Here is a 25144-nt window from a genome sequence, read left to right as displayed (position 1 = left end):
CCATCCATCCATTAATCCATCTATCCAATTAACTTTCCATCAATCCATCCACCCACCCATCAATCCATCCAAATAACCAACCATCCATCCATCCATTAATCAATGAACTAACTATCTATCCACCCAATTAACCATCCATCTATCTATCGAATTAACTATCCATCCACCCACCCTATTAACCATCCATCCATCTACTGCAAAATGAATATTTTTAAGACACATTGTATTCAGTTATATTGTTAATAATACTGTGGTTAAAGTTTTGTGATCAAAGCTTAAAAGAATGCAATGCAATATAACACAATATATAAATATAGCACTTAAAATTAGGTATTAAAATGAGGGGGGGAAAGGCCCACCTTCCAGAAAATTAAATGTATTAAGTTGAAAAATCCATTTGACTTTTTATTGAATATTACTGGGACAATATCTTGAAGCTACAGTGCTTATTCATAGCTTCATAAAAAGTGTTACATAAAATGCATATTCTGCATTGTTTTTTTGTTTGTTTTTTTTAAGTTAACAATGACTTTAACAGTCTTTGCCTTTCACTTGCTGAAGAAAGCAGGATATCCTTCAATCCGTTCCAGGATGTTTGGGTTAAAACTCTCCTGTTCTGTTGCATCTATGTAACAAGAACAATGCATCAAGTATTTAAAACCACTCATGGTAGCCGCTTATCAGGTCATCACAAAAGAAAACAGCCCACAGTTGTGGAGTGGTCAGCAGGGAGACATTGACAGGCTCTGGAGATTGATGGGACGTTTGCAGAGCTGGTCACAGGTCATCGAGGAAAGCCCAGGCCCATCCAGGCGCATCTCCTAAAGACCCTTCTCACACAATACTGCCTAGCTCATACAATATGAGCTAGCCCCGCCCATAATTACTCATCCAACCAATGACTGTCCAGAGCACGTCGATCAGTGCCAACAAGGCATAAAGCCAAAACAAACACACTGAACAAACCGTTTATACTGTAAACATGACCTGTATGTAGCTTATAACAACACTAACACAACAGGGTGATCACGAGGAGGAAGTAACCCCATCAGCACTTTCAATGCATAAAACAAATCACCCGTTTGGGGTCTTGGCTCACTGTAACAAAACGCCTCTCAGAGGACACTGATCCGGATTACGTGACAAGAATCTTAACCGGAGAGAAATTGCTAAAGTGGTCTTGGATAAGTGCCGTTGCTACTTAAGGGATACATTATATACTATATTACAGGAAGCAGGTAGCAACCTGAGCAAGAAATGAATTACAAGACAAACATGATTAGCTTTGCATTCTGAACAGGCTCTCGCAGTGTACATTTAAGGGATATAAAATAAAGTATTCATGAGTCATTAAAATCAAAAATACTTGATTTTAGAATCTTTTTGAACTGAATGTGTTTGTATTAAAATCTCTGGGAAAAAACAAAAACAAAAACAAAATCCTTCCAAAGGTTTTGCACAAATAGTGGCGTGTCAAAAATGGAAAAAAGAAAACCTATCTCATGAGAATTCTATCAACACCTACTGTATAATGTTGTGATTAAAATTGGGTGTTGGATGTACATTATAGGGTACAATAGAACTAAACGGGCCTATAAAAAACATCTGGTAAACATAGTATGAAGACATGTTACTTTTTATTAAATATTAATAGAACAACATAAAAAGAAATGATTAAAAAAATCAAACTTTATTAAAATATGTAAAACAAACAGCTATTAAGCAAAGAGACAGTGAATTTAATAATTTATGATATATATATATATACACACATACACACACACACACACACACACAGTCACGATAAGCATACACACAAGGGAATCGAACAGACGAGGATAAACTTAACATAAACAGTCCTTTAATAATCCAAAATCAAGGGAACACAGAACAGGCAGAGACACACAGGAACACGACATCGATGTTAACACGAGACAGGGAAACACAGGGCTAAAATACACTAGATAATTAAATAAACACAACTGAATCAAAAGGAACATAATGAGAACTAAACAAGAACAGGAAACAGGAAGGACCAAATATGGGCATACATGAGGGAAAACTAAGTCAAGGGGAGCACAAGACAGGACACAGGTCTGACAGTACTCCCCCCTCCCAAAAGGCGCGTCCCTGCACCTCCTAACATCCAACGGGGAGGGGGCAGGCACTCTGGAGGCTCCTCAGGACAGACACGGGGGAGGCCTCCAGGACGGATCAGGCGACTCCGGAGCCATGGCAGGGCAGGCAGCTCTGGAGGCCATGGCAGGCGGTCTTCATGGCTATGGCCTCAACCTTCGCCCCGGCCTCTATGACCAGATCCTCTTAGCCCCACCCCAAAAATTAACTTGGGGAGAAATTAGGGCTAAACTCAGGAACATGAGCCGTCTGCGGGCAAAACTCAGGAACAAAAGCCCTCCATAGGCTAAACTCAGGAACAGGAGCCCTCTCGGGGCTATCCACAGGAACAGGCGCCCTTTCTGGGCTAAGCTCGGAAGCTGAGGCCCACTCTGGGCATGACGAGAGTACAACATCCTTGGGCTGGACTTGGAGTCAGGGGCCCTCTCAGGGTTTACTCAGGAACCGCTTCCATATCAGCAACAGGAGAAGCAGGTGGCTTGGGGATGGCCTCCGCAGCAATGACTAGAGAAGATGCCTGCCCCAGATGAGCCTCCATGGACAAGACAAGATTAAAACTGTTCCTATGGACACGACAAGACTTTAAAATATGGCTTCAGGGGAAATGACTTGACTCTGGTCAGGGGCTGGAGCCTGCACTGGACTCTTGGTCAGGACAGTGGAGCGAACTTTGGAGCTGAAGTGAGCCGCAGTTCGGTGGGCTTGACTTCGTAGCGGCCGGCGAACTTGACTGACGAGCGACCAGCGGGCTGGACAGATGAACAGCCGGCGAACTTGACTGATGAGCATCCGGCGGGCTTGGGTTAGCTGCAGCTGGTGGGCTTGAGCGAGCGACGGCCCACGAACTTGACTTTGGAGCGGCCAGTGCACTTGACTGATGAGCGGCCAGCGGACTCGCAGCAATCCCGTCGAACTCCCACGCAAAATTTCAGCAGGCTAGGGCGGGATGACGAGCGGCGACTTCCATGCCTCGGGAAAAAACAGCAAAACAAAACGGGACACACTTTTTGCACACACAAGGGAATCGAGGATAAACTTAACATAAACAGTCCTTTAATAAACCAAACTCAAAATCCAGGGAACACAGAACAGGCAGAGACACATAGAAACACGACATCGATGTTAATACCGGACACACGAGACAGGGAAACACAGGGCTAAAATACACTAGGTAATTAATTAAACACAGCTGAATCAAAGGAACATAATAAGAAACTAAAAGAGAACAGGAAACAGAAAGGACCAAATATGGGCATACATGAGGGAAAACTAAGTCAAGGGGAGCAGGAGACAGAAAATCACAAGACAAGACAGGACACAGGTCTGACATATACAGTATATTCTTTATATTTGATTTGAATTTTTGATTTGAAGTATTCATGAGCGAGTCAGAATGCTTGCTTATATATATAAGTCATTCCAATGTCCAAAATCTATGCAAAAATAGATTTGCATGGCATCAGTATAACATTAGAAACTCTAAGGTCAACATAAATATTGCTATCTCACAAGGTTACAATTTCAGTTACAATCCCTAAACCTGTGGGGCATAAGTAGATTGTACAGGAACATACAAATGAGATTTTCGCATTATTATACATTAGCCACTAATTCGCTAAAATATAAAATAGTTGCAAACTAGTGTGAGTGTTTAAATCAAGAAGTTAGCAAAGTCACACAATCTTCACCATCAGCTCCACACATTTTTCAAACATGTCAGCCTGAAATATCATAAAAATCCTTTGTTTTTCAGTTCATATTTTACTTTAATCAGTTTAAATCCTGAATTTACCTTTTCAACAACACATTTCTTTAAATCCACAAACTTTGAACAAATATTGCTGAATACAGTTCAAAGATTTAATCCTTCATCTCCTGAGACGTTTGTGTTTGAATTGAAGATTAGGTGCAGGAACAAATTGTAGCAAAGTCTAGCAAGTTTCCCATTAACTCCAAAAGAGCACAGGCGGCAGTCTGATGGTGCTTAAAACATACCTTGCTTATTTCCCCCTAACAAAACAATGTCTTGTCTTAAAATTGTGCGTTTATGACCCCTGTGACAAGGGGGCAAAGGTTATCAGAAAGCAAGTAAGGAGTAAAGCCGATGTGGACATTCCTTTTCAACGACAGTAATTTGTAGACTGTTAAGACTGAATCTGGAGTTTGTAGAAGTTTGCTGTCAATATAGTACAACAGTTAAAGGCTTTTAGTGAAAGCTCCAGTGGCAATGCAAGATAGAGATGACTGGTTAAAAGCCAGAAGGGGAATGAATCACCGAGGGTCAGCTGTGGAATGGGAGTGCTATTAATGTAATGACCTGCTCTCAGCAGTGTTCATATAGGTGACAAATTACAAAATACAGTCCAACAAAAATACCCTGTGGTACAATTGATTTATTAGCATTATTCTTAGTGGAATGAGTGTTGACATGCAAATAAACACTAACAAATATCTGAATAATTGAAAATGGAAATATCGGATCTTTTTGGCTATTATTTTCCATTTCATTATGGTGTCCAATCAAATTTGTGATTAATATAAAAATAAATATATGAAAACACTTTGGTTTTGAGGTCCGTGTACTTTTGCGTCCATTCATTTTTCGTTTTTTTAATCCAGAAATTAAATACGGAAAATGCGGTTTCTTCGCTGATTTTTTTTTTTTTTTTTAAGGTAAGTGGTCAAAAACAATTTATTTTAGCTACATTTAATTAAAAAAAATATGTTGAAAGTTAGTCAACTAAATTTGTTTATTTAAATGTAGCTCAAATAAATTGATTGCAACCACTTACCTTAAAAAAAAATGGAGTAAATTCAATTAATCATTTTTTTCAGTGTTCTATGGTTCAAACTCTGATGAATAGAATAAGCAGGAACAAACTAATTTTCATTATTCAAAATTCCTATTTCATTAAAAATTGTAAAAATGATATAAAGCTCTTTTTTTTTTTTACATTTGTAATGTGTGTAAATGCTAAGTTTAATTTCTACCTTTTTTGAGTGTTTCTATACAGACACACCCTCTCGCGCTACTGACGTAGCTACCATAACTGCTTTATGAAATTTTTCATGCCTAAAAACATGTATGAAATACACATTAGACAGCCCATTTCTTTGCAAATAACTGTATCCTGGACTAGTTCTACAGGAGAGGGAACGAAACGAAAGCAAGAGAAGGTCAGTTAAAGCAAAGACAAGGGACTTTGGTTAAAGCTAGAAATAGGATAACTGACATTTTATGTTGATTTCCTGAGTGGCTATACTTTTAGTTCAGTTCAGCCCCCCCCGAGGGGGAAACGTGATTTCTACTGATGGGAACGCTAGAGCCCTGCATTTCAGCCCGGGCCCGATGGCCCCGACTTTTTTACGCCTCTAGGGCCGGGCTTCGATCGGGCCAATTTTCACGTCATAGTTCAGACGCGGCCGGGCCTCGGGCCTGTTTTAGGCTTCTCCTTATTTTTATATTTTAGACATCCATCAATTAGAGATGAAAAAATTGCCGCTTTGCCACTTTGCCATTACATACAAAACTGAACTATTTTAATAGCTGAAACAGTTGGCTATTATAATCTGATTTGGGAGAAGGGGGAAAAAAGACAATGATTTCAGATTTTCAAATGATTTCAGAAGCACCCTCAGTGATTTGATTCAGGAAACAGGACTGCCTGTATCTGGAGATTATAACTTTATATATTTCTATATTTACCCCATATATTAAACCGTGTGTAGCGCTCTAACACGATATAGCCTACTGTACTTTGGGCAACCATGGTCCTCTCCGATACAGTGACCCAGATAGCACACAAAATTTTGACAAAATTATATCCCAGTATATAATTTCATGATGATAAAGTTCCCAGGATTCTGCTATGTCTATTTTAAAAATCATATTTGTATTAAGTCTCTGCATTGTTCCAAACATGGCTCTAGTTCTCAACTGAACGTGCAGGAGAAGCATTACTAAATTTGGCCAAAGAAAAACTGTTAAAATCAACATTTTTCTATATTAATTTGTGCATTTTTCAAATGTTTATTAAAAGTGCAAAAATTCATTAAAAAAAATCTGAAAATATGTCAATATTTTACTTTTTCTGGTAACATTTTGTGTCAATGGTTCTAATTTCAGTTTTGGTTTTCAGCATAGCATTTAAAAATACAATAACAGTTATTTTTTCTTTTTTTTTGGTCTGGGTTCAAAAACGAAAAACGAATGGACACGGACCTTTTGATATACACTACTGTTAAGTTGCTTTTTTAAGTAAAAATTTTTACTTTGATTCTGCAATGATATATTAATTTTGGTAAAAAAAAAAATAAAAAAATAAAAAACAGTAAAATCATGTTTTAAATTTTCTATTCATCAAAGAATCCTGAGAAAAAAATAAAAATCCACCAATCTTGGTTTTCAAACAAATATAAAATTTGATAATAATAATGATTTGGTGTTCAATAAACATTATTTCTGAATGATTATACTGAAGACTGGAGTTAATATATTAAAAGGAAAACAGTTATGTGTAATATATGATATATATATATATATATATATATATATATATATATGTATGTATGTGTGTGTGTGTGTGTGTGTGTAATAATGTATTTGTAATATATATGTTATAATATTTTTTGTTGTTGTTTTTACTGTATTTTACATAAATATATAATATGAAATACAAAAGTATAGAAAAATCAAACTCAGACATTTGTACTTAGAAATTTGCTTATTTAACTAAAATACTACAAACATGCAAAACAAAGTAGAAATATAGTGTAATATACTCTTTAAAAAAATCTTTTTTTCATGTTAAAAAGGGATCTGGTTTAGTAGTCCTCTCCCAAAAGCCAGTATGTCCTCACCCAGCCCTTTCCCTGAAATGGAAGAGAACAGGGAGGTGAGAGCAGTTCCGATGCTTTGAAAACTTGTTAAGAGGAGGCTATTGAGCTCTATTTATAGGTCCTTACCAGCTGTGACTCGTTACCGAATAAATATTTCCACTCTTTCTGAAATTATGCTGCCATGTATACACAACTCTTCGGATATGAATGTTTACAGCCGTGATTGTAGTTATGAAGTCATTTTATTACACTATGGTTTTGTAACACAATGGATGTGTCACTGTTAGTGCTGGTAATTTTGAAGCACCAATCCTAAAATAAATATGTGTGAAATGAATCAGCTGAGTGAATCGGATTGTTGTGATGTGGTAAGACAGGCGAGATGAAAGCGATATGATGCTTTCTGAGGTGAATGTCACAGTGGCAGAAACTCTGTACCTTTATGTGGATGTCACCTCGCAGTTCACAGCGGAAAGTCCTGAAAGTGTCAAGGAGAGACTTGGTGGAACTGCTCACATGGATCTTCAGTGCTGAGAGTGAAAAATAAAACAATATGATGTCTGTTTCCACTATTACATAACTAAAAGCCGGTCAAAACAAAGTGCTGAGGTCAAGGCAGCGGTCAGATCAATCACATGTGTTTCATTTAAAATGCTTCTCTGACATATCTTCCCAATCTGCTGTCAGCACAACCTTCATGAGTAATCTTACATAATCCATATGTCTCCATCCTGGAGGCAGTGTTCACAGTGTCTCCAAATAAACAGTAGCGTGGCATTTTCAGACCCACAACCCCTGCGACACAAGGCCCTGTAACAAGCAAAATTATTATTATTATTATTATTATTATTTTTTAATGATTCTGTATTTTTCTAACACCTTTAGTAGTTTTAACAAACACATTATAAATAGAGTTTCTCCTTCTCTACTACTCAGCCTACATTTTGTGTGCCTAAAGCAGCTCTTGACGCTATGTAATATAATGTATAATGATGTATTTTATTTGAATCTTTCTTATGTGTGTCATAAGCCAAGTTGGGAAGTTGAAATCACTGCATGAATGCCTGAGCAGCATAAACACTCCTCTGATGTGTGAATTGACCAAATCAGAATGAATATACAAATGCGTCATTGGTTTTCTATTGAAAACATATCTGAATAAGGCAAGAGAGTGAAGAAATGAAATGTACTGTATAAATCTTCTGTATAAAAAAAAAACAGTCATAATCGAATGTATTTATGAGAAGCAGTCCCCCAAAACTTTAGAATGCACAATCTGTTCCATCTGTTTCTTACAGTATATTGCGCATAATTTTATGTGTGCTGATATATTATTTTATTTGCTATGCTTTTATATTGGATTTTTATACATAGAGGATTATTCGTTTTATTTCATTTTTATTTTGTTTTCTATTTTGAAATAATTTTTTTTTTTTTTTTAAAAAGCAGTTTATTACTGTGATGGCATAGGTGAATTTTCAGCATCTTAACTCCAGTCTTCAGTGTCACATGATCCTTCAGAAATCATTACAAGATGCTAATTTGGTGCAAAATAAACATTATTTATTTATTTATTTTTGTGGAATCCATGATACATTTTCTTTGATGAACAGAAAGTTCAAAAGAACCGTATTTACTTGAAATAGAATATTTATATTATAGTAGTATTGTTGTTATTTATTTTTACTATTATTTTAAAATCCTACTTTTCAATTATTTATTTATTTTTTTGTGATTAATCAGGGTCAGTGCAGGCCAGTGAACTTACAAGAATAGCACAGCCAAAGAGCTGTCACCATCCAGTTATTACCTGAATGAACTCCAATGCGGACCCTCAGCTGCTGCTCCGGTACGTGTGGACTGGAGAAGCTCCTCATGCCCTGCACTACAGCTAATGACATTCTTGCTATTTCTTTTGCATGGTCGTCTCCATTCCTTGTAGGCAGGCCCGACACTACCATGTAGGCATCGCCAATGGTTTCTACCTGGATACAGCAAAGGACACATGAAGCAACCCATTTCCTACAATGGAGAAAATCGTCTCGCATGATGGTGAGGCATTCAGATTATGTACCTTATAAACATTGTGGTTGTCAATGATATTGTCAAAGTATGTGTACAGGTCATTCAGCACGTTCACTACCTACAGCAAAAGAAACAAGTGTGGTCAGTTTATAGAACTCAGCTTAAGGATACAGATACAGATACAGAGATCAAAGTTTCTGTAAGGTGACAATAGTTTTCTGTTGTGGTTCAGCTGTGGGCTTCAGTATAGTCCAAAAATAACCTCATGTGAATGCATTATTTCCACTTTAAGGCTCAGACGGGCTATCGAGCCAGCAGCTATGCTAACAGTATAGCCTGATATTCATGACAGAGTAGAGTTTTTGGCACTTGAGCCATGTCACCAAGTAATGTCAGGAGCTCTTATGTGACATATGAAACCCATACCAGAGTGTACTATGTGGGTATTTGATCTTACAACAGACCCCTACACAAACAAACACACACAGGCACATACATCATTTAACAAGTGTAGGGTATTTCAAAGTCTTAGACAACAGAAGACAGCGGCTCCTCAAGCCTCCCCAAATAGCCCTGGACATATGCATTTTTAAAAATACGATCAAAATCTGAACAAATGAACCCACATAGGACCTACTTTTTTTTTTAAAAACCCACTGCGAATTTTATTTTATTTTTTAAATGCCTGCAAGGCCTACTCAGAAAGTACTGGGCAGAAATTCTCTGAGATTCTCTGAGTTTCTGTGCCTTTCATCACCTGCATTGGCGTGAGGGATGCTGACATGGCTGTGAAGCCTTCAATGTCACTGAAATAGATGGTGACGCAGTCGTAGGTCTCTGCTCTCACTGTCTTTCCCGCAATGAGCTGAGCAGCTACACATCTAAAAATACAAGAAAAAAGACAGGCACTTTTCAAAGGCAGGTATCAAGTGGAGGTCTTGGTGATGATCAGTGGTCTTGTCACGTAGGCTTGTTTGGCCAGGTGCAAGCAAGTTTTTAGCAACTGAAGTGTTGTGGTTGAATTCACTGAACAGTCATGCCACTTTTGCCTGCACTATATCAACAAGAAAACCAACATCATATTCCCTGTGCATCCAATTTAACCAGGTGTTAAAGAGATAGTTCACCCAAAAATAAAAATTCTGTCATCATTTACATTATTACCTTCATTTCCCAAAACTGTCATTCATCTTCGAAACACATTTTAATGAAATCGGACAGATTTCTGTCTCTTTATTAAAATATGGTAAACAGAAGCTCACCATGCTTGGCGTGCAAGAACAAATTTCAATTTGAGCTTCAATTTACTATATTGATTTGCTCTATATATGTGCATTGATCGATTTTTAAATGTGAATAAAAACTTAAATCTTTTCATCATAAAAAGTGATAGTATATCTTCAGAAAACTTGGATTAAACAGCTTGTTTTTTGGGTCAGCTAACCATTTTCAATTTGCTGAAACAGTACAGTATACATATTTAAATTAAGTCATTCTCATTATGTTTAGTGCAAACATACTTCTGTTATAGATAAATTGTGTGTTAATATAGATTCCGTGTTAATATAATGAGATGGTAAACATCATTTTATTAAACAAGATGTTTGTGTATATTTTCGTTGCAGCAATAATTCAGTTCAGCAATATATCCAGTCTTGCAGAATTGTTCATTTTAAATTTGCGATCAATATAAAACCTTTGAACATGCTAAGCATTAAAGGGATATTTCACCCAGAAATGAAAATTCTGTCATTAATTAATCACCCTCATATCGTTCCAAACCCGTAAGACCTTTGTTCATCTTTGGAACACAAATTAAGATCATTTTGATGAAATCCGAGAGCTTTCTGACACTCCATAGACAGCAACGCAACTACTACAGTGAAGATCCAGAAAGGTAGTAAGGGCATTGTTAAAATAGTCCAGAGAAGAAATTGTTGAATAAAGTCGTTATTTTTGTTTTCTTTGCGCACAAAAAGCTTCATAACATTACGATTGAACCACTGATGTCAGATGGACTATTTTAACGATTTCCTTACTGCTTTTCTGGGTTTTGAACATGGTAGTTCCGTTGCTGTCTATGCAGAGTCAGAAAGCTCTCGGATTTCATGAAAAATATCTTAATTTGTGTTCCAAAGATGAACGAAGATCTTGGTTACAGGATTGGAAGGCATGAGGGCAAGTAATTAATGACAGAATTTAAATTTTTTTGGACAAACTATTCCTTTAAGGCCAAGACACAACAAACCGACATAAACAAATAGCGAAAACAAAGCTGACTATGGTCAAAAAAAAAAAAAAAATTATATTAGACTAAAGACTAAAGCCAACAGTCTACTAGCACACCTTGCACCTGCGTGAGAGAAAATAACTCTCCATACCAGTGGGAGGCAGTAGTCTGTATTCATCACACAAAAAGACAAACTGGAAGAGCCAGAAAAGCAATCTGTGTGTGTCCTCTTGACTTTGCGTGCACTGTTTTGCTAAGTTGAACAGCCAATCAGTGTAGGCTCTCTCACCAAGAGATGGTCCAACAAGTGGAACATACTGCAAAAACTACACCAACAGGTGCTCAAAGACAGTCTGACATTGGTGTGTCATAGCCTATATGCATATTTACTTTTTAAATCAAAGAATGGAAAAAAAGGAAGAAGAGTTTTAAAGGAAAAACTGAGTTCTAGGTAGCTTTGGATCAACATTTGTTTTATTTTTATTTTTTGGTTATAATCTGGAGCATTACCGTGGCAACATCTGCGTGAGCAGTCCCTCTGCTCGCTTCTTCTGTTCCTGGAGTTCAGTGGTACGTTCACTGACTATCTCCTCCAGATTAGACGCATACTGCTCCATACGGGACAGCAGGTTATCCAGAATCTTCTCAGACCCCCTGTGCACACACACAAATGCTCAGCAAAAATCATTTTTTATTACTACTAACTAGCTTTAGCACTATCACATTAAAGCAGTAGTAATTCTTTATTGTCCCTTCAAGGGCAATTTGCTGCAAAATAAACATTTATCAGTGCACAGTACACACAACACCATTGTTTTTTTTTTTTTTTTTTTTTTCTCTCCTTCATCCTCCAAGGCCAGTATAAATGTTTAGCGTGATACGTTGTGACAGGGGTGTTCTCATGGGACTCTGTGATCGCTGGGTTGTGTGTCACTGGTCCCCAGAGTGGTCATATCCTGTTTGTTTGTCTACCTGATTAAGCACTGTCATTTGTAAGTGTAATTAATGATCCTCTGAGTCCCTTCCCTGTTATTTTTTATTACCTCAAAAGTGCTCAATTAGTCACAACTACCCTCATTTAAAGCTGAAACAAGCACAAAGAGGAAGAACGTGTAACTATAGCAGTGTCAAGACAGCATTAGATTGGGAAGGAGAGATAGCTGTACACTACTGATGCCTCAGCACTGCTTGTTTAAGTGCCTTTAATCAAACTTATCTCAATGTTAACACTGACTTCACTTGGGAATCTTAGTCTGCAAGTGGGGAAGATCGTATCAGCAGAAAGTCTAATAAAAGTGCAGTCCGGAGAGGACTATAAAAGTCAGAGTGTTTGTGGTTCTCTTTGTTTTAGTCTGTGGTATTCAACATGTCACTGTTTTATAGTGTGCTGTATATGATGTAAAATAAAAATGCAGAATATAAGGTTTATTAGCTGATTGAGATAAATAAATGAGTGAAGATACTTGTTGTACGAAATAAATATTACCTTTCTGTTAGAAATTTAGTATTATTTATATACTACTATAGTATTTATTAATATTTTAAATGTGCTTTTATTTTCATATTTTCAGTATTCATTTTAATTCTAATTTAAGTTATGTGTTATGTGCTTTTATTTGGGGCCAAGCACCGAAGGTGCAGAGGCATCTATTGTAATCGTTAATGTTCATTTTTTCTTCCGCTCAAAGTCTATGGCAGCCCATAGAACCGCTTGCGGGAAAGTTGTGAAATTTGGCACACTGATAGAGGACAGTCCCAACATTAACCATAGCATTTACAGTCTCTAACTCAAACTCTCTAGCGGCACAACTTGTCCAAATTTGCACTTATGTTTATGCTAATAACTTTTGAACTGTAAGCCACAGAAGTAAAATTCTGGCTCATACCGAGTCGAATGGACACCAAAATTCAAAAATTTTAATGTTTAGTTTTTTTGCTATTTTTAATTGTTCGTAAAACCTACTTTTTCGAAACTCATCCTAGGCCTCATCCTGGTTGCATTTGGTCTGATGCTCCATGTCATGCTAAACTCCTAATTTTGCCACTGGAGTGCTTGGCCCCGTAATTGCTGCTTTCAGATATATATTTATTATTATTTCTGTTTATCTTTAACATATTTTTATTTTGGTTTTAGTAATTTTAGTACTTATTTGAAACTTATTCTATTAAAGTTAGTTGTAATGGCAACATTTCTAATTTTCTAAGTTTAAGATAAAGTCATAACTATTTTAAGATCTAATATTTATATCTTAATTTAATTCAGGTTTATTTTTAATTATTGGAAATTATTTTCGATAGGTTTAATTAACAATAACGACACTGATATCCATAGATAAATGCACACACATACAAACAGAAGTTCAGATTAGCGAAACATATAATTTATGAAGCTGGTTCTTGATTCAATTAAACCTATTTTCAAAGCATCTGAATTTGAATCAGTCAACTGCGCACTGTAAAAAGTTGATTGTTTCTAAACCAACCAGACAAATGAGATGTAGACATGCTTAAATAAATAACATATTATTGCTCTGTGTCTTGCTTCATTACTGACCCATTAGGACAGAGATTCTTGATGGCAGTCCTGAGAGAAGAGAAGTCTGGTCTCTCTGCAGGTTTCTCTCTCCAGCAGCTGACTATGATTCCCTCCAGTTCCTCTACACCCTCCGATGGGTCTATGTGAGGCCTCAGTGGGCTACAGCCTCTCACTCTGACCCTCTCCACAATCTCTGAAAAACAGACAGGGAGAGAGTCACCAACAGTCCTGTACAGTTATCCATCCGAAATGGTTTACCTTATGTTATGAAAAGAGGCTTTCTGGAGAAAGGGAGAGGAGTGTATTACCATACCTCTAGCACTGAAGTGACAGTTAGGGATGTAGAAAGGCCCTCTACGATATACTACCTCTTGAGCGATAATGGCAAAACTGTAGATGTCACCTTTTTGAGTACCATTAGCTGAAATGGACTCCCTCAGCAGCTCTGGTGCTCTCCACAGCAGAGCTTAAAATTAAAACATATTTCAAAATCTAAACAAAACGAACTACATTTTGCATTTATATGTGAAACATATTTGTGTTTATGTATTGAGCTCTGAATTAATTATATATTTTTCATCCAAACAAACATTCTTTGCTTCTTAAAAGTTCTATATTTCCAGTTTACCCATCCAGGGGTCAAATCCAGGGCTCTGCTCTGAGTCTGAACGCCTGACTGCGTTAAGTCCAAAATCAGTGACCTTCAGGACAAAGCGGCTGTCCACGACACAGCTCGATGACGAGAGGCAACCGTGACAGTGCAAGGGACTGTGGTGCAAATAGTCCATGCCCTACATCAAAGTCAAAATTTATCCATCACTGTTTTATATTCTACTGTCAGCGGAAACAGTTTAAACTATAAAACACAGACATTTTGACCTTTACAATGTCTAGCATGAGGGAATACTTGAAAGTCCAGTCCAGCTTAATAGACTCATTCTTCAAAATGTCCTGCAAATTTTGGGGGCAAAAAACTTTCGTTATTCTTAAGACAATAAGAACATAGCACTTTTTCACCCAAAAATTCTAGAAAATTGTAGATCTAGAATTTTGTTTTAAGAATATACACAGCTCTTTCCTTTCTGAGAGTAAATAATAACATAATTTATACTTTTTGCTGGTGTACTAAAAATGTAACAATAATTATGTAAACTCAGAAAACTACGAAAACTCAGATAGCTAATCTACTAGAATGCTTTCTGGAATTTTAAAAGAAAATAAGGTCTGTGGTAAACTTTACTTGACGATACATTGATGTTATGTTCTACCACATTTTGAAGCTGCATTTTATATGTTGCAATAAAGTTCCTGTATAAGGATTACAACCATTGTCCCAATAGTTACACCTATTTATTCATAAACCCAATATTAAATGCCATTATTAAAAACCCATAAGAACATCCTGAAGAAGAGTTTGAAAATGCTGATAGAAAAGAAACAATTATCTGTGTAATAGCACCTGCAGGCTTCCTTTAGGGCAGTACTCTGTAAGAATGAAGGGCTGAGGGGTCTCCAGGACCGCTCCAATAAATTTACAAAGGTTATAGTGGGTCGAATCTCTGCACTGAAGACAAAGAGGTACATCATATCACCAACATACAGTTTAAAAAATGACATGCATTTGTCAATGTTTTAAGCAGAGTTTACATGTTTGAGTTCCGCCAGCAGCTCGCTGCTCAGATGAGTGCTTCTTAAATTCAGAAAGCAAACAGAGCAGATTGTCCCCTGAAGGTGAGAAAAAATGAATTGAATTAACTGAACTATGAATCATTTTATTGGGTAACTAAATCATGCCCAGTGTTTTGTAGCATAAATTCAGAATGCAGTGACGTAAATGTGTAAACACAATCCCAAATACTTCACTTTGTAGACTGCGGTTCTGTGTGCCGATGGCTTGTCTTGCATGCTGCAAATTATAGACTCTAAAGAAGCCTGAATGGGTTTGGATCTGTGGGACTGAACCACAAAGAGGAGAATCTATATGCGATAGATTAATTTGTGCATGTGGTAATTCCATACAAACCACAATTAAAACAGTAATGATTAGGAGGTAGAAGTGGGTATCTCTTTAGATGACAGTGTCTATTACATTGTTAATTATATGTAATATTCCTGCCTCACAACTGCTATTATGTTCTTGCATTACAAAATAAAGTAAATTGTGGGCCAGAAGAATTACTTAATCTTAAATTTATAATCCTCTCAAAACCTTTGCTGGCACGGTTGAGAAGTGATGCTCCATCATTACAACATCATCAGCATTGACTGTCCACAGCATCTTGGAAGCTTCCTCCTGGAGTTTGAACTTCCTGGTAATAAATATCAGTTTAATCTGAAGACTGTAGAAAATCTAAGAGCGTATTTCTACAAAGCCAATAAATCCTGAAGTACTGAGAAAAACTGAAGAACAGCAGTGGAGCTGATTGAATAAGGCTTGCATTTTTGGGCATCAGCTCTAACATTTCAGCTGAATTTAGTCTGGCATTCATGAACTATAAAATCAACAGAATGTTTCAACATAATTGCAGTATAACATGCAAATCTTACATCCAAAATAAATGGAAATGGTGTAACTAGCAAAAACAAATCTCTTGGGAAGAAAAAAAGTACATGCATCTTATGCAAATTACCTCATTTCTACACTTGATTTGGCATTGTTAATGTTTAAGAGCAGTTAAAAATACACACTTTAACTATTACCTGTATGAAGCACAGATTGCAAGGGTCCCTGCAGCCACCAAGCCAGCAATAATCCCCAAAGCAATCAAGAATTTTCTCTCTGAAAATAAAACACACACATTTGCGATCTGCAGGTCTGCTGGGTGAACTACGTCCATTTATAGAATTATGATACAGCAAGACTGGAAGCCACCAAGAGTAATTCTGTAGGAATGCAATATGAAACAGTCACATCCAGTCACCTTTGATAAAAGTATTATATCTGGTTGCATAAGTCTGTCCAGACTTTATTACTTCGACCTGTTAGCTTGAGGGAGATTCAGTCAGTGAATAGCTGAGTAATCTATATTGCCACAGAGTTGGACATTTGGCTCTTGCAGGCATCGGTACATTATTCAAGATTTTTTTCTTTCCCCCATTTTTTAATCAAAGATAGGGTACGGGGCAATGCCAAAAAAAGATGAAAATGAAGGGGTGAGAAAGCAAGGGCTGAGTGGTGGGGTGTGAATGAACGTGTGTGTGGAGCAAAGTTGGGTATCTGGTGCCCCCTACTGGAAACAAAATTACAAAGTTACTATAGCCTTTAACCGGCTCCTTAACAGAGCTGATAAGCAGAAGTGCATGAAGACGCTTCCAAGCCTAATATCATGTTGCTGTGTGTTATTAGCACACCTTCAAGATTAACGAATGATGGACAGTAAAATACATTAAACTTAGAGGCCATGAAAGTCCAAACATCATTGAAAAACATGCCTCTGCCACAGACTTGACATTTCACAAGTGTCATGAAATGTGCAAGAAGTTATGTAATATAATTTTGCAGAATTGTTGCCACAGTCACATTTTTCCAATGAGCCCAGATTGGCCAATACCTAGATTGATGCAGAGTTCTCCATGAAAGCCACAGTCTGGAGAGTCTTTGGGAGGAGTTGTCCGTCCTCCAGGCCACTTGATTTGAACCCCTTGTACTGCCTTATAAGTCCCAAAATAGTTTGCAATGATCTGTGTGGAGAACCCTATGACTCATTTGACAAATGCAATTCAGAATAGCAGAGCAGTTTTCACATGGCTTGCACTGGTTTGGTCTAGATAGTAAGCATATGTTAGTGGCTCACCTGACACTGGTTATTACTACCTTGGAATTGTTTCATCATGTAATTTAACTCACGGTCTCCACTTGCATCAATAGTTACATCTCCTTGAATACCTGTTTAACAAAAAGTCACAAAGCATGTAACCAGAAAACAAATCAAAACCAGAAACATGCTCCTTTTAACTCATATTATACTAAATAATACAGCATTGCATACGCACATGTAGTTTTAAATCCAGTTGGGAATCACTGGATATATGTTATGCTCTACAAACCTGTAATGGTTCTGTTCCACATCCGTCTAGTGATGGCTAAGCCATCATATGGGTTTTCTTTTTCTGCCAAAGTTTCGTTTAATGTCCGGGCATACAGCCAGACACTATCATGGGCTATGGCTGCTAGGAATGACACCTGTGGAATTAAAACAATTGAAGTCATAATGAAATAACCTAAAAGTTGTGCTAAAGCATCATCTCTCTTGCATAGTGATATTTAAAAGCAAACTAAATTTCCCATCACGTGGCCTTCCATCCATTCAACCACATGCCCTCGCACCAAAATTCAGATGTGGTATCATTGACAATAAACTCTTTCTTTGTTGATGTGCATAATAAAAGCAAACCTTTTCATTATGAGCATATGTATAGCCAAAGTCTATTTTGGATCTTTTGATGACATTCTCTGAGAAGGCCTGATAGCGTTTATCACTGGGTTTATACAGAGACAGGAAAAACAGAGCCTGATAAGCTTGCTTGGCCACTGAGTCATATCCATCACCTGAGAAAGAAGAAAACCATGTACTATAAATAGAAAATGACATCATGTTCAGTAATGTCTCTTTTTATGAGCACAGTCATTGATTTTGTGGTTACATAATACACACCTTGTTTCCAGTCAAAACTGCCAAATAACATCTTTTGCTTGTATGGCTCGAAACAAAAGAAAACAAAATCTCCGTTGGTGAGGCCTTTCTTGTGAGCTTCAATTAGCAAACTGCGAACAACCTTGCCATGCGCTGATATCACAATAACTATATAGGCAAAAAGACACAAACAATAGTTTCATTGTTTGGTTCGCCGCAGCTTTTGAGAGAACAAATTTGCATCAGATGGGATTTTTCTTACTGCGAGAGACTTGAGCCACCTCAGTTAAGACCCAGGACCAGGTCGACAAGGATCCTTGAGAAAGAGAGCCATGGATTTCTTGATACTTGGCCACTGTGATGTTATTGTGCTCTGCTTGATACCTTTTGAGAAAATGAATTTAAATAATTCCAAGATGAACTTCTTGATTTATAATAGCAACTATATATATATATATATATATACAGTGGGGAAAGGGGGGAGATTATTTGATCCCCTGCTGATTTTGTACGTTTGCCCACTGACAAAGAAATAATCAGTCTATAATTTTAATGGTAGGTAATTTTGAACAGTGAGAGACAAAATAACAACAAAAAAATACAGAAAAACGAAAAAAGTTATAAATTGATTTGCATTTTAATGAGTCAAATAAGTATTTGACCCCTTCGCAAAACATGACTTAGTACTTGGTGGCAAAACCCTTGTTGGCAATCACAGAGGTCAGATGTTTCTTGTAGTTAGCCACCAGGTTTGCACACATCTCAGGAGGGATTTTGTCCCACTCCTCTTTGCAGATCCTCTCCAAGTCATTAGGTTTTGAGGCTGATGTTTGGCAACTCGAACCTTCAGCTCCCTCCACAGATTTTCTATGGGATTAAGGTCTGGAGACTGGCAAGGCCACTCCAGGACCTTAATGTGCTTCTTCTTGAGCCACTCCTTTGTTGCTTTGCCCGTGGGTTTTGGGTCATTGTCATGCTGGAATACCCATCCACGACCCATTTTCAATGCCCTGGCCCTGACGGTACATGGCCCTGTCCATTGTCCCTTTGATGCGGTGTAGTTGTCCTGTCTCCTTAAGCAGAAAAACATCCCCAAAGCATATATGTTTCCACCTCCATGTTTGACGGTGGGGATGGTGTTCTTGGGGTCATAGGCAGCATTCCTCCTCCTCCAAACACGGCGAGTTGAGTTGATGCCACAGAGCTCGATTTTGGTCTCATCTGACCACAACATTTTCACACAGTTCTCCTCTGAATCATTCAGATGTTCATTGGTGTTTCATTGGTGGTCAGATGTTCAGATGTTCATTCACTTCAGACAGGCTTTCTTGAGCAGGGGGACCTTGCGGGCACTGCAAGATTTCAGTCCTTCACGGCGTAGTGTGTTACCAATTGTTTTCTTGGTGACTATGGTCCCAGCTGCCTTGAGATCATTGACAAGTTCCTCCCGTGTAGTTCTGGGCTGATTCCTCACCGTTCTCATGATCATTGAAACTCGATGAGGTGAGATCTAGCATGGAGCCCCAGTTCGAGGGAGATTGACAGTTATTTTGTGTTTCTTCCATTTGCAAATAATTGCACCAACTGTTGTCACCTTCTCACCAAGCTGCTTGACAATGGTCTTGTAGCCCATTCCAGCCTTGTGTAGGTCTACAATCTTGTCCCTGACATCCTTGGACAGCTCTTTGGTCTTGGCCATGGTGGAGAGTTTGGAATCTGATTGATTGATTGATTGCTTCTGTGGACAGGTGTCTTTTATACAGGTAACAAACTGAGATTAGGAGCACTCCCTTTAAGAGAGGGAGTAATAGTTGCTGATTGATAGAGGATCAAATACTTATTTCACTCATTAAAATGCAAATCAATTTATAACTTTTTTGAAATGTGTTTTCTGGATTTTTGTTGTTATTCTGTCTCTCACTGTTCAAATAAACCTACTATTAAAAGTATATACTGATCATTTCTTTGTCAGTAGGCAAATGTACAAAATAAGCAGGGGATCAAAAAAAAATGTTACCCATTGTATATATATATATATATATATATATATATTTTTTTTTTTTTTTTATCAACAAGATATTTAACTGCTATATACTTAAACCAAATGTGAACTGTTACACATGCAGGGAATTCAATTAAATTCATGTCAATTTACACTTTTTTTTTTTTTTTTTTTACAGTAAATTATTAGATTACTTGTTCTTTTTCACATCTAAAAAACTTTACATTTGTATGCAAACTGTACATTAATCAGTACAGTTCCTTTTCTACTTGGTGCAATATTTTTTGTTCTTAATATATACTAAAAATTACTTTTTATTTATTTATTTATTTTTACAATGTACATGCAGTTTGTAATAAATGTAAATATACATAGATTTTCCACCTCTCAGTTTCAAGGTATATTACATACCTGATCCCCTCGACGGGAATAACCCAGGACTGTTTATTGTCATAGATAATGCCAATACGCTGCCAGCCAAACTGCTTACAGATTTCCACAAAGAAAGCCCCTAGTTTAGTAAAAGGTCCAAACACTCTTGTTAAGGTCGGATATGCCTGAATTTAAAGGGGCCAAGAGAAAAAGACATTTAGCAACTGAAAGCAAAGAGCATTTTAAGATATAAGTGTGTTCATTGTAATATACACATCAAAACAGACCTTTTTGTCTAGAAACTGTTGATCTGCACATACGGGGCTGATGACAGCAATGTTCCAATAAGCTGCTAGTTTAGCAGTCACTGCGCAGACCTTAAATAAGAATTAGCAGCAGATGATAATGCTCCATTTCCTACTCAACGAACATTTGATAGTCCTTCGTCTTGTAATGATGATATCTTGTGACAAATGAGATTATAACGACTTTTGTAATTACTTTTTGATAGCCCTTCATGCGTTAAAAGTCAATTTTAAGCTTTAATTGGAACTGTGTGCTTGTAGAAGACAGATACCTTAATTTGAAAGTCTATTGTCTGAGTAATGATATAATGAGTGAGTGATTGTTATTTTTGACACGTTCCGTTTAAAAATACGTTCCGCTGTATTTTTATTATTTATTTGTTTTGACCTTCAGTTGTCTTGGAAAGGAAGTTAATACAACCACATACATTTGAGCAAGAAGGTCCGATGAAAGCACTGTATTTGTGTCTATGGTAAAGCGCCGCAATTTTCCCAGGGCCACGTAGATCATTGCATTCATCATCCACATAATGGTAATCCAGATGATGACCTGACATAATGAATAATTCAACAACATATTACATAAATGATAAATAAATATTGTGCATCTTCCTTTTCTACATGATACAAATAGCTCACTGACCTTGCAGAAGGTCCGGACTGCTGTTTTTATAGAACTGATAGCGATAAGAGCTCCAGCCCCAATCCGACCAATACTGAAAGGAATGGAGGTGTTGGGCATGGAGATCAACAAGGTGAATCTATCGCCCAGACTGAGAGGAACCAGGGCCATCAAAAAGAGCAGTGAGCCAGGAAATCTCTCGAAGTGCTTCATTACCTCTAGTTGGCATATTAGTCCAAATTTATATTCATATTTTACAATACACACAAATATACATTTGCATATATACATTATTGCCAATGTGAGCAAACTGTGTATAGATATGTGTTTGAATAGCTTCTAATTGTCTTATGTACTATGTACACTAAATAAGCCTGTAAAATTATTAAAGTAAATTACTTACCATTCATTCCAAAAGAATAATTCCCACTTCAACACAGAGTTTGAACAAAATGAGTCAAAAACAAATCAAAAATGGACCTTGCATCAGGAACTACCTGTATCGTGGATGGGAAACATATCCAGTGGCAAACTGTGGCCATATGGTTTTGCTCTGAATCCAGCCATCCACGACAGTGATCTCCCCAGAGTGACTGTAAATCAAGGGTCTCACATTAATACTGCTCTGTATCTCAAGCTCTGGTGTTCCTCTGACATTTGTTCATAGCTAAACAAGCATATGAGTAAACACTGGTCTACAGATGTCTTTGGGATTTCTCATGTCCATGAGGACTGAAAAACACATGTTCGTCTGTCAGTGCTTCGAGTGATACTATAGCATATGTTTCTGTTTACATGCATAAGGGCTCTTTTCAAAAGTGCATGTAAGCATAAACAAGGACTTGTTCATAGTGAACAATGACATGGATGTAAGGTTCTAAAATAAACTTGTATTTTATAATGTTTGCCAACTTTCAGTGTTCAACTTTCAGAATAGAAAGAAGAATATTAATGTATGCACATTAATTAAAAATCATAGCACAAGAATCAGCCAGGTCAGGAACAAGAGGTCAAAAGATTCAAGTAAAAATAAGATGTGTGTCATCCCCCTGCGTACTGGCACTGGAGGCTTTATATCGTGGGAATGCCCTCTAGTGTGTCTGTCAATTTCTCAGGCCAGAGAACATTTGAAACCTTTCTCAGTACAAAAAGCTGAACACCATGAGAGAGAGATATATAAATGTTGTGGTCATTTTGTCTGCCTATAAAAACAACAAAATCTGTATTGGGGTTAGTTTGTGTCACTGCACGAATACACAGGGGAATAAAAATAGAATAGTGGAGAGAGATTTCTGCTTCAAAATCTTTCATAATCTGGGATTTTACAGTTAAACTCAGTTTACATTTGAAAAAGAAAAAAAAGAAGCTATATACAAAATTAAACATGCATTTTAATTTACATGAAAAAAATATGGGCCCAATATATATGAAACCAATATATGTGGTTTCAATAGTTCTTTCAAAGCGGAAAAGCTTTTTTTAGCATCACTTAATTTGCCTCCACAGATCAAATTTATTACAATATTATCTTCATATCATTTACTTAAGCTAACATATTTTTCTGTGCAATATTTTAATATAAGAGAAACATCGAATAAATAGCCTATTTTATATTTATTTATTTAAACATTAGTTTAAAGTTACTGTTCACAAATAGTGATGCCCTCTTGTGGCAAAGACAAAATAGTGTCATATTCATTTGACCTGTTTGCCAGAGTCTGCTTGATGTTATACAATAGTCCTAAGCAGAGGTGGGGGACTCGAGTCACATGACTTGACTCGAGTCGCAAATTTAAGGACTTGTGACTTGCTTGACTAAATAAAGAAAATGACTTGACTTGACTTGGACTTGAGATCCAGTGACTTGAGACTTGACTTGACTTGACTTTATAACAACTAATTATTATTATAAATCATTGCGAGTGCGACATAATTTGGTAAACAAAACGCAAGCCGCTGAACCAGCGGCAGAAGAGATCCGAGTCTGCGCAGTTCATGACACTGCACGAGCGCAGGAACACAGCGCGCCAAATACAGGTTAGGTCTGTCATTAAATTAAAGTGATTATAAATTATTAATCTCGTGTTTGTAATTAACGACGTCAAACTTTAATTTCGCTGGCGTTTCGCCTCTCAAAACAGTGCTTTAGTGTCAAGTATCCCTCTTTGTAAATCAATATATGGAATTGTACCCCGGAAACCACAGTGTTTTCGATTAGTGATATTTCTCTTGAACCCAAAATCCAAGACATGTTGTCAAAATGGCCTTAGTATGAGTTTTTATATTTATAACGATATAGTAATATTTTCAGCGCGGCTGCCAACAGTTTCCTTGAGCCCACAGCTAGAGTTACGCGCGTCTCTAAGCAACACACTGAATACTGAACGAATCCAGGGATTTGAACGAATCGGTTGAGTGAATCAGTGGCCCATTCTTGCTTGTTCATGAACGAATCAATTTTGAATGAATCAGTTCAATGAACGCTTCTGTGATAAAGCAGTGATTTTCCACCATTAATGTCGTAGAGTAGGCCTATCATTTCATTTCATATTTCTATATTCAATTTTTTTAATTATTTTTTTTCCCCAACAGAACAAACAGAAAACAAAAACGAAACAAAACAAAAAGCTTAGGCAGACCTTAAATGCACAGCTGTCAATTTAGTTCTTATTAAGATAAAATCAAAGAAATCGATAAGTTACAGGGGAAGATACATAAACATTAACAGTAATAAGTTTCTTGTTTTGAGCCATGATGACAATAGTTTTCAAGAACAATGTTTGGGTGTCTATATCCGATGAAAAATTTGGGTCCATTTTATTTCTGATATAAGGGGTGATTTGTAGTCAACATATTATTTTAAATTGAATAGCATGTTTTGTTACACACTGAAATTCTTTAGCGTGCTCCGAGACTGAATCCCAGGCTTCACTGGAGATATTTAGTGCAAAATCATCTCCTAGGATGGTCAAACTCAATATAACATAAATATGAGATACATATTTTTATCTTGTATTTTTATCAATATTTTCTCAATTACAGACTTATCAGTATACAAAGTAGTATTTTGCCTATTTTCAAAATGTTATATTTAAAACATTATTATTTAAAATGTATAATTAAAAAAGTTAATTTCTGAGGAAAAATGAATAAGGTCGTGTGGCAAAAATATATTTGTTCCTGTTTGATACTGTGACTTGACTTGACTTGACCCTTATCAGGACTCGACTTGACTTGCTTGAGGTGAGCCACTGACTTGACTTGACTTGCTTGATTTGTTTGTACTGTGACTTGAGACTTGCTTGAGACTTGATGGTAGGGACTTGAGACTTGCTTAAGACTTGAACATGTGTGACTTGCCCCCATCTCTGGTCCTAAGTGACGAATACATTTACAATGTTTACAGCCATTTATCACGTGATGAGAAACGACGTCGGCAAATT

General features: G+C 36.9%; 1 protein-coding gene across 1 annotated transcript; it reads right to left on the bottom strand.

The window, feature by feature from the left end:
• Positions 1 to 1958: 1958 nt before the first annotated feature.
• On the bottom strand, positions 1959 to 23365 carry si:dkey-37g12.1 (atrial natriuretic peptide receptor 1). Its single transcript, XM_058791979.1, is given in 29 exon segments — positions 1959 to 3105; positions 6919 to 7008; positions 7414 to 7505; positions 7687 to 7785; positions 8786 to 8960; positions 9050 to 9118; positions 9758 to 9881; positions 11741 to 11884; positions 13785 to 13959; positions 14080 to 14232; positions 14395 to 14557; positions 14646 to 14717; positions 15226 to 15330; positions 15414 to 15491; positions 15630 to 15722; positions 15976 to 16075; positions 16467 to 16545; positions 17318 to 17447; positions 17561 to 17652; positions 17814 to 17949; positions 18161 to 18315; positions 18422 to 18568; positions 18663 to 18784; positions 20814 to 20959; positions 21062 to 21151; positions 21508 to 21629; positions 21723 to 21747; positions 21750 to 21919; positions 22105 to 23365. Coding segments are annotated over 28 exon segments (3111 nt in total). The 5' UTR covers positions 22112 to 23365; the 3' UTR covers positions 1959 to 3105; positions 6919 to 6960.
• Between the last annotated feature and the right edge of the window lie 1779 nt (positions 23366 to 25144).

This window comes from Onychostoma macrolepis, chromosome 01 (assembly GCF_012432095.1).
Source record: "Onychostoma macrolepis isolate SWU-2019 chromosome 01, ASM1243209v1, whole genome shotgun sequence".
Taxonomy (NCBI): domain Eukaryota; kingdom Metazoa; phylum Chordata; class Actinopteri; order Cypriniformes; family Cyprinidae; genus Onychostoma; species Onychostoma macrolepis.
This window is presented reverse-complemented; position numbering and strand designations above follow the sequence as displayed.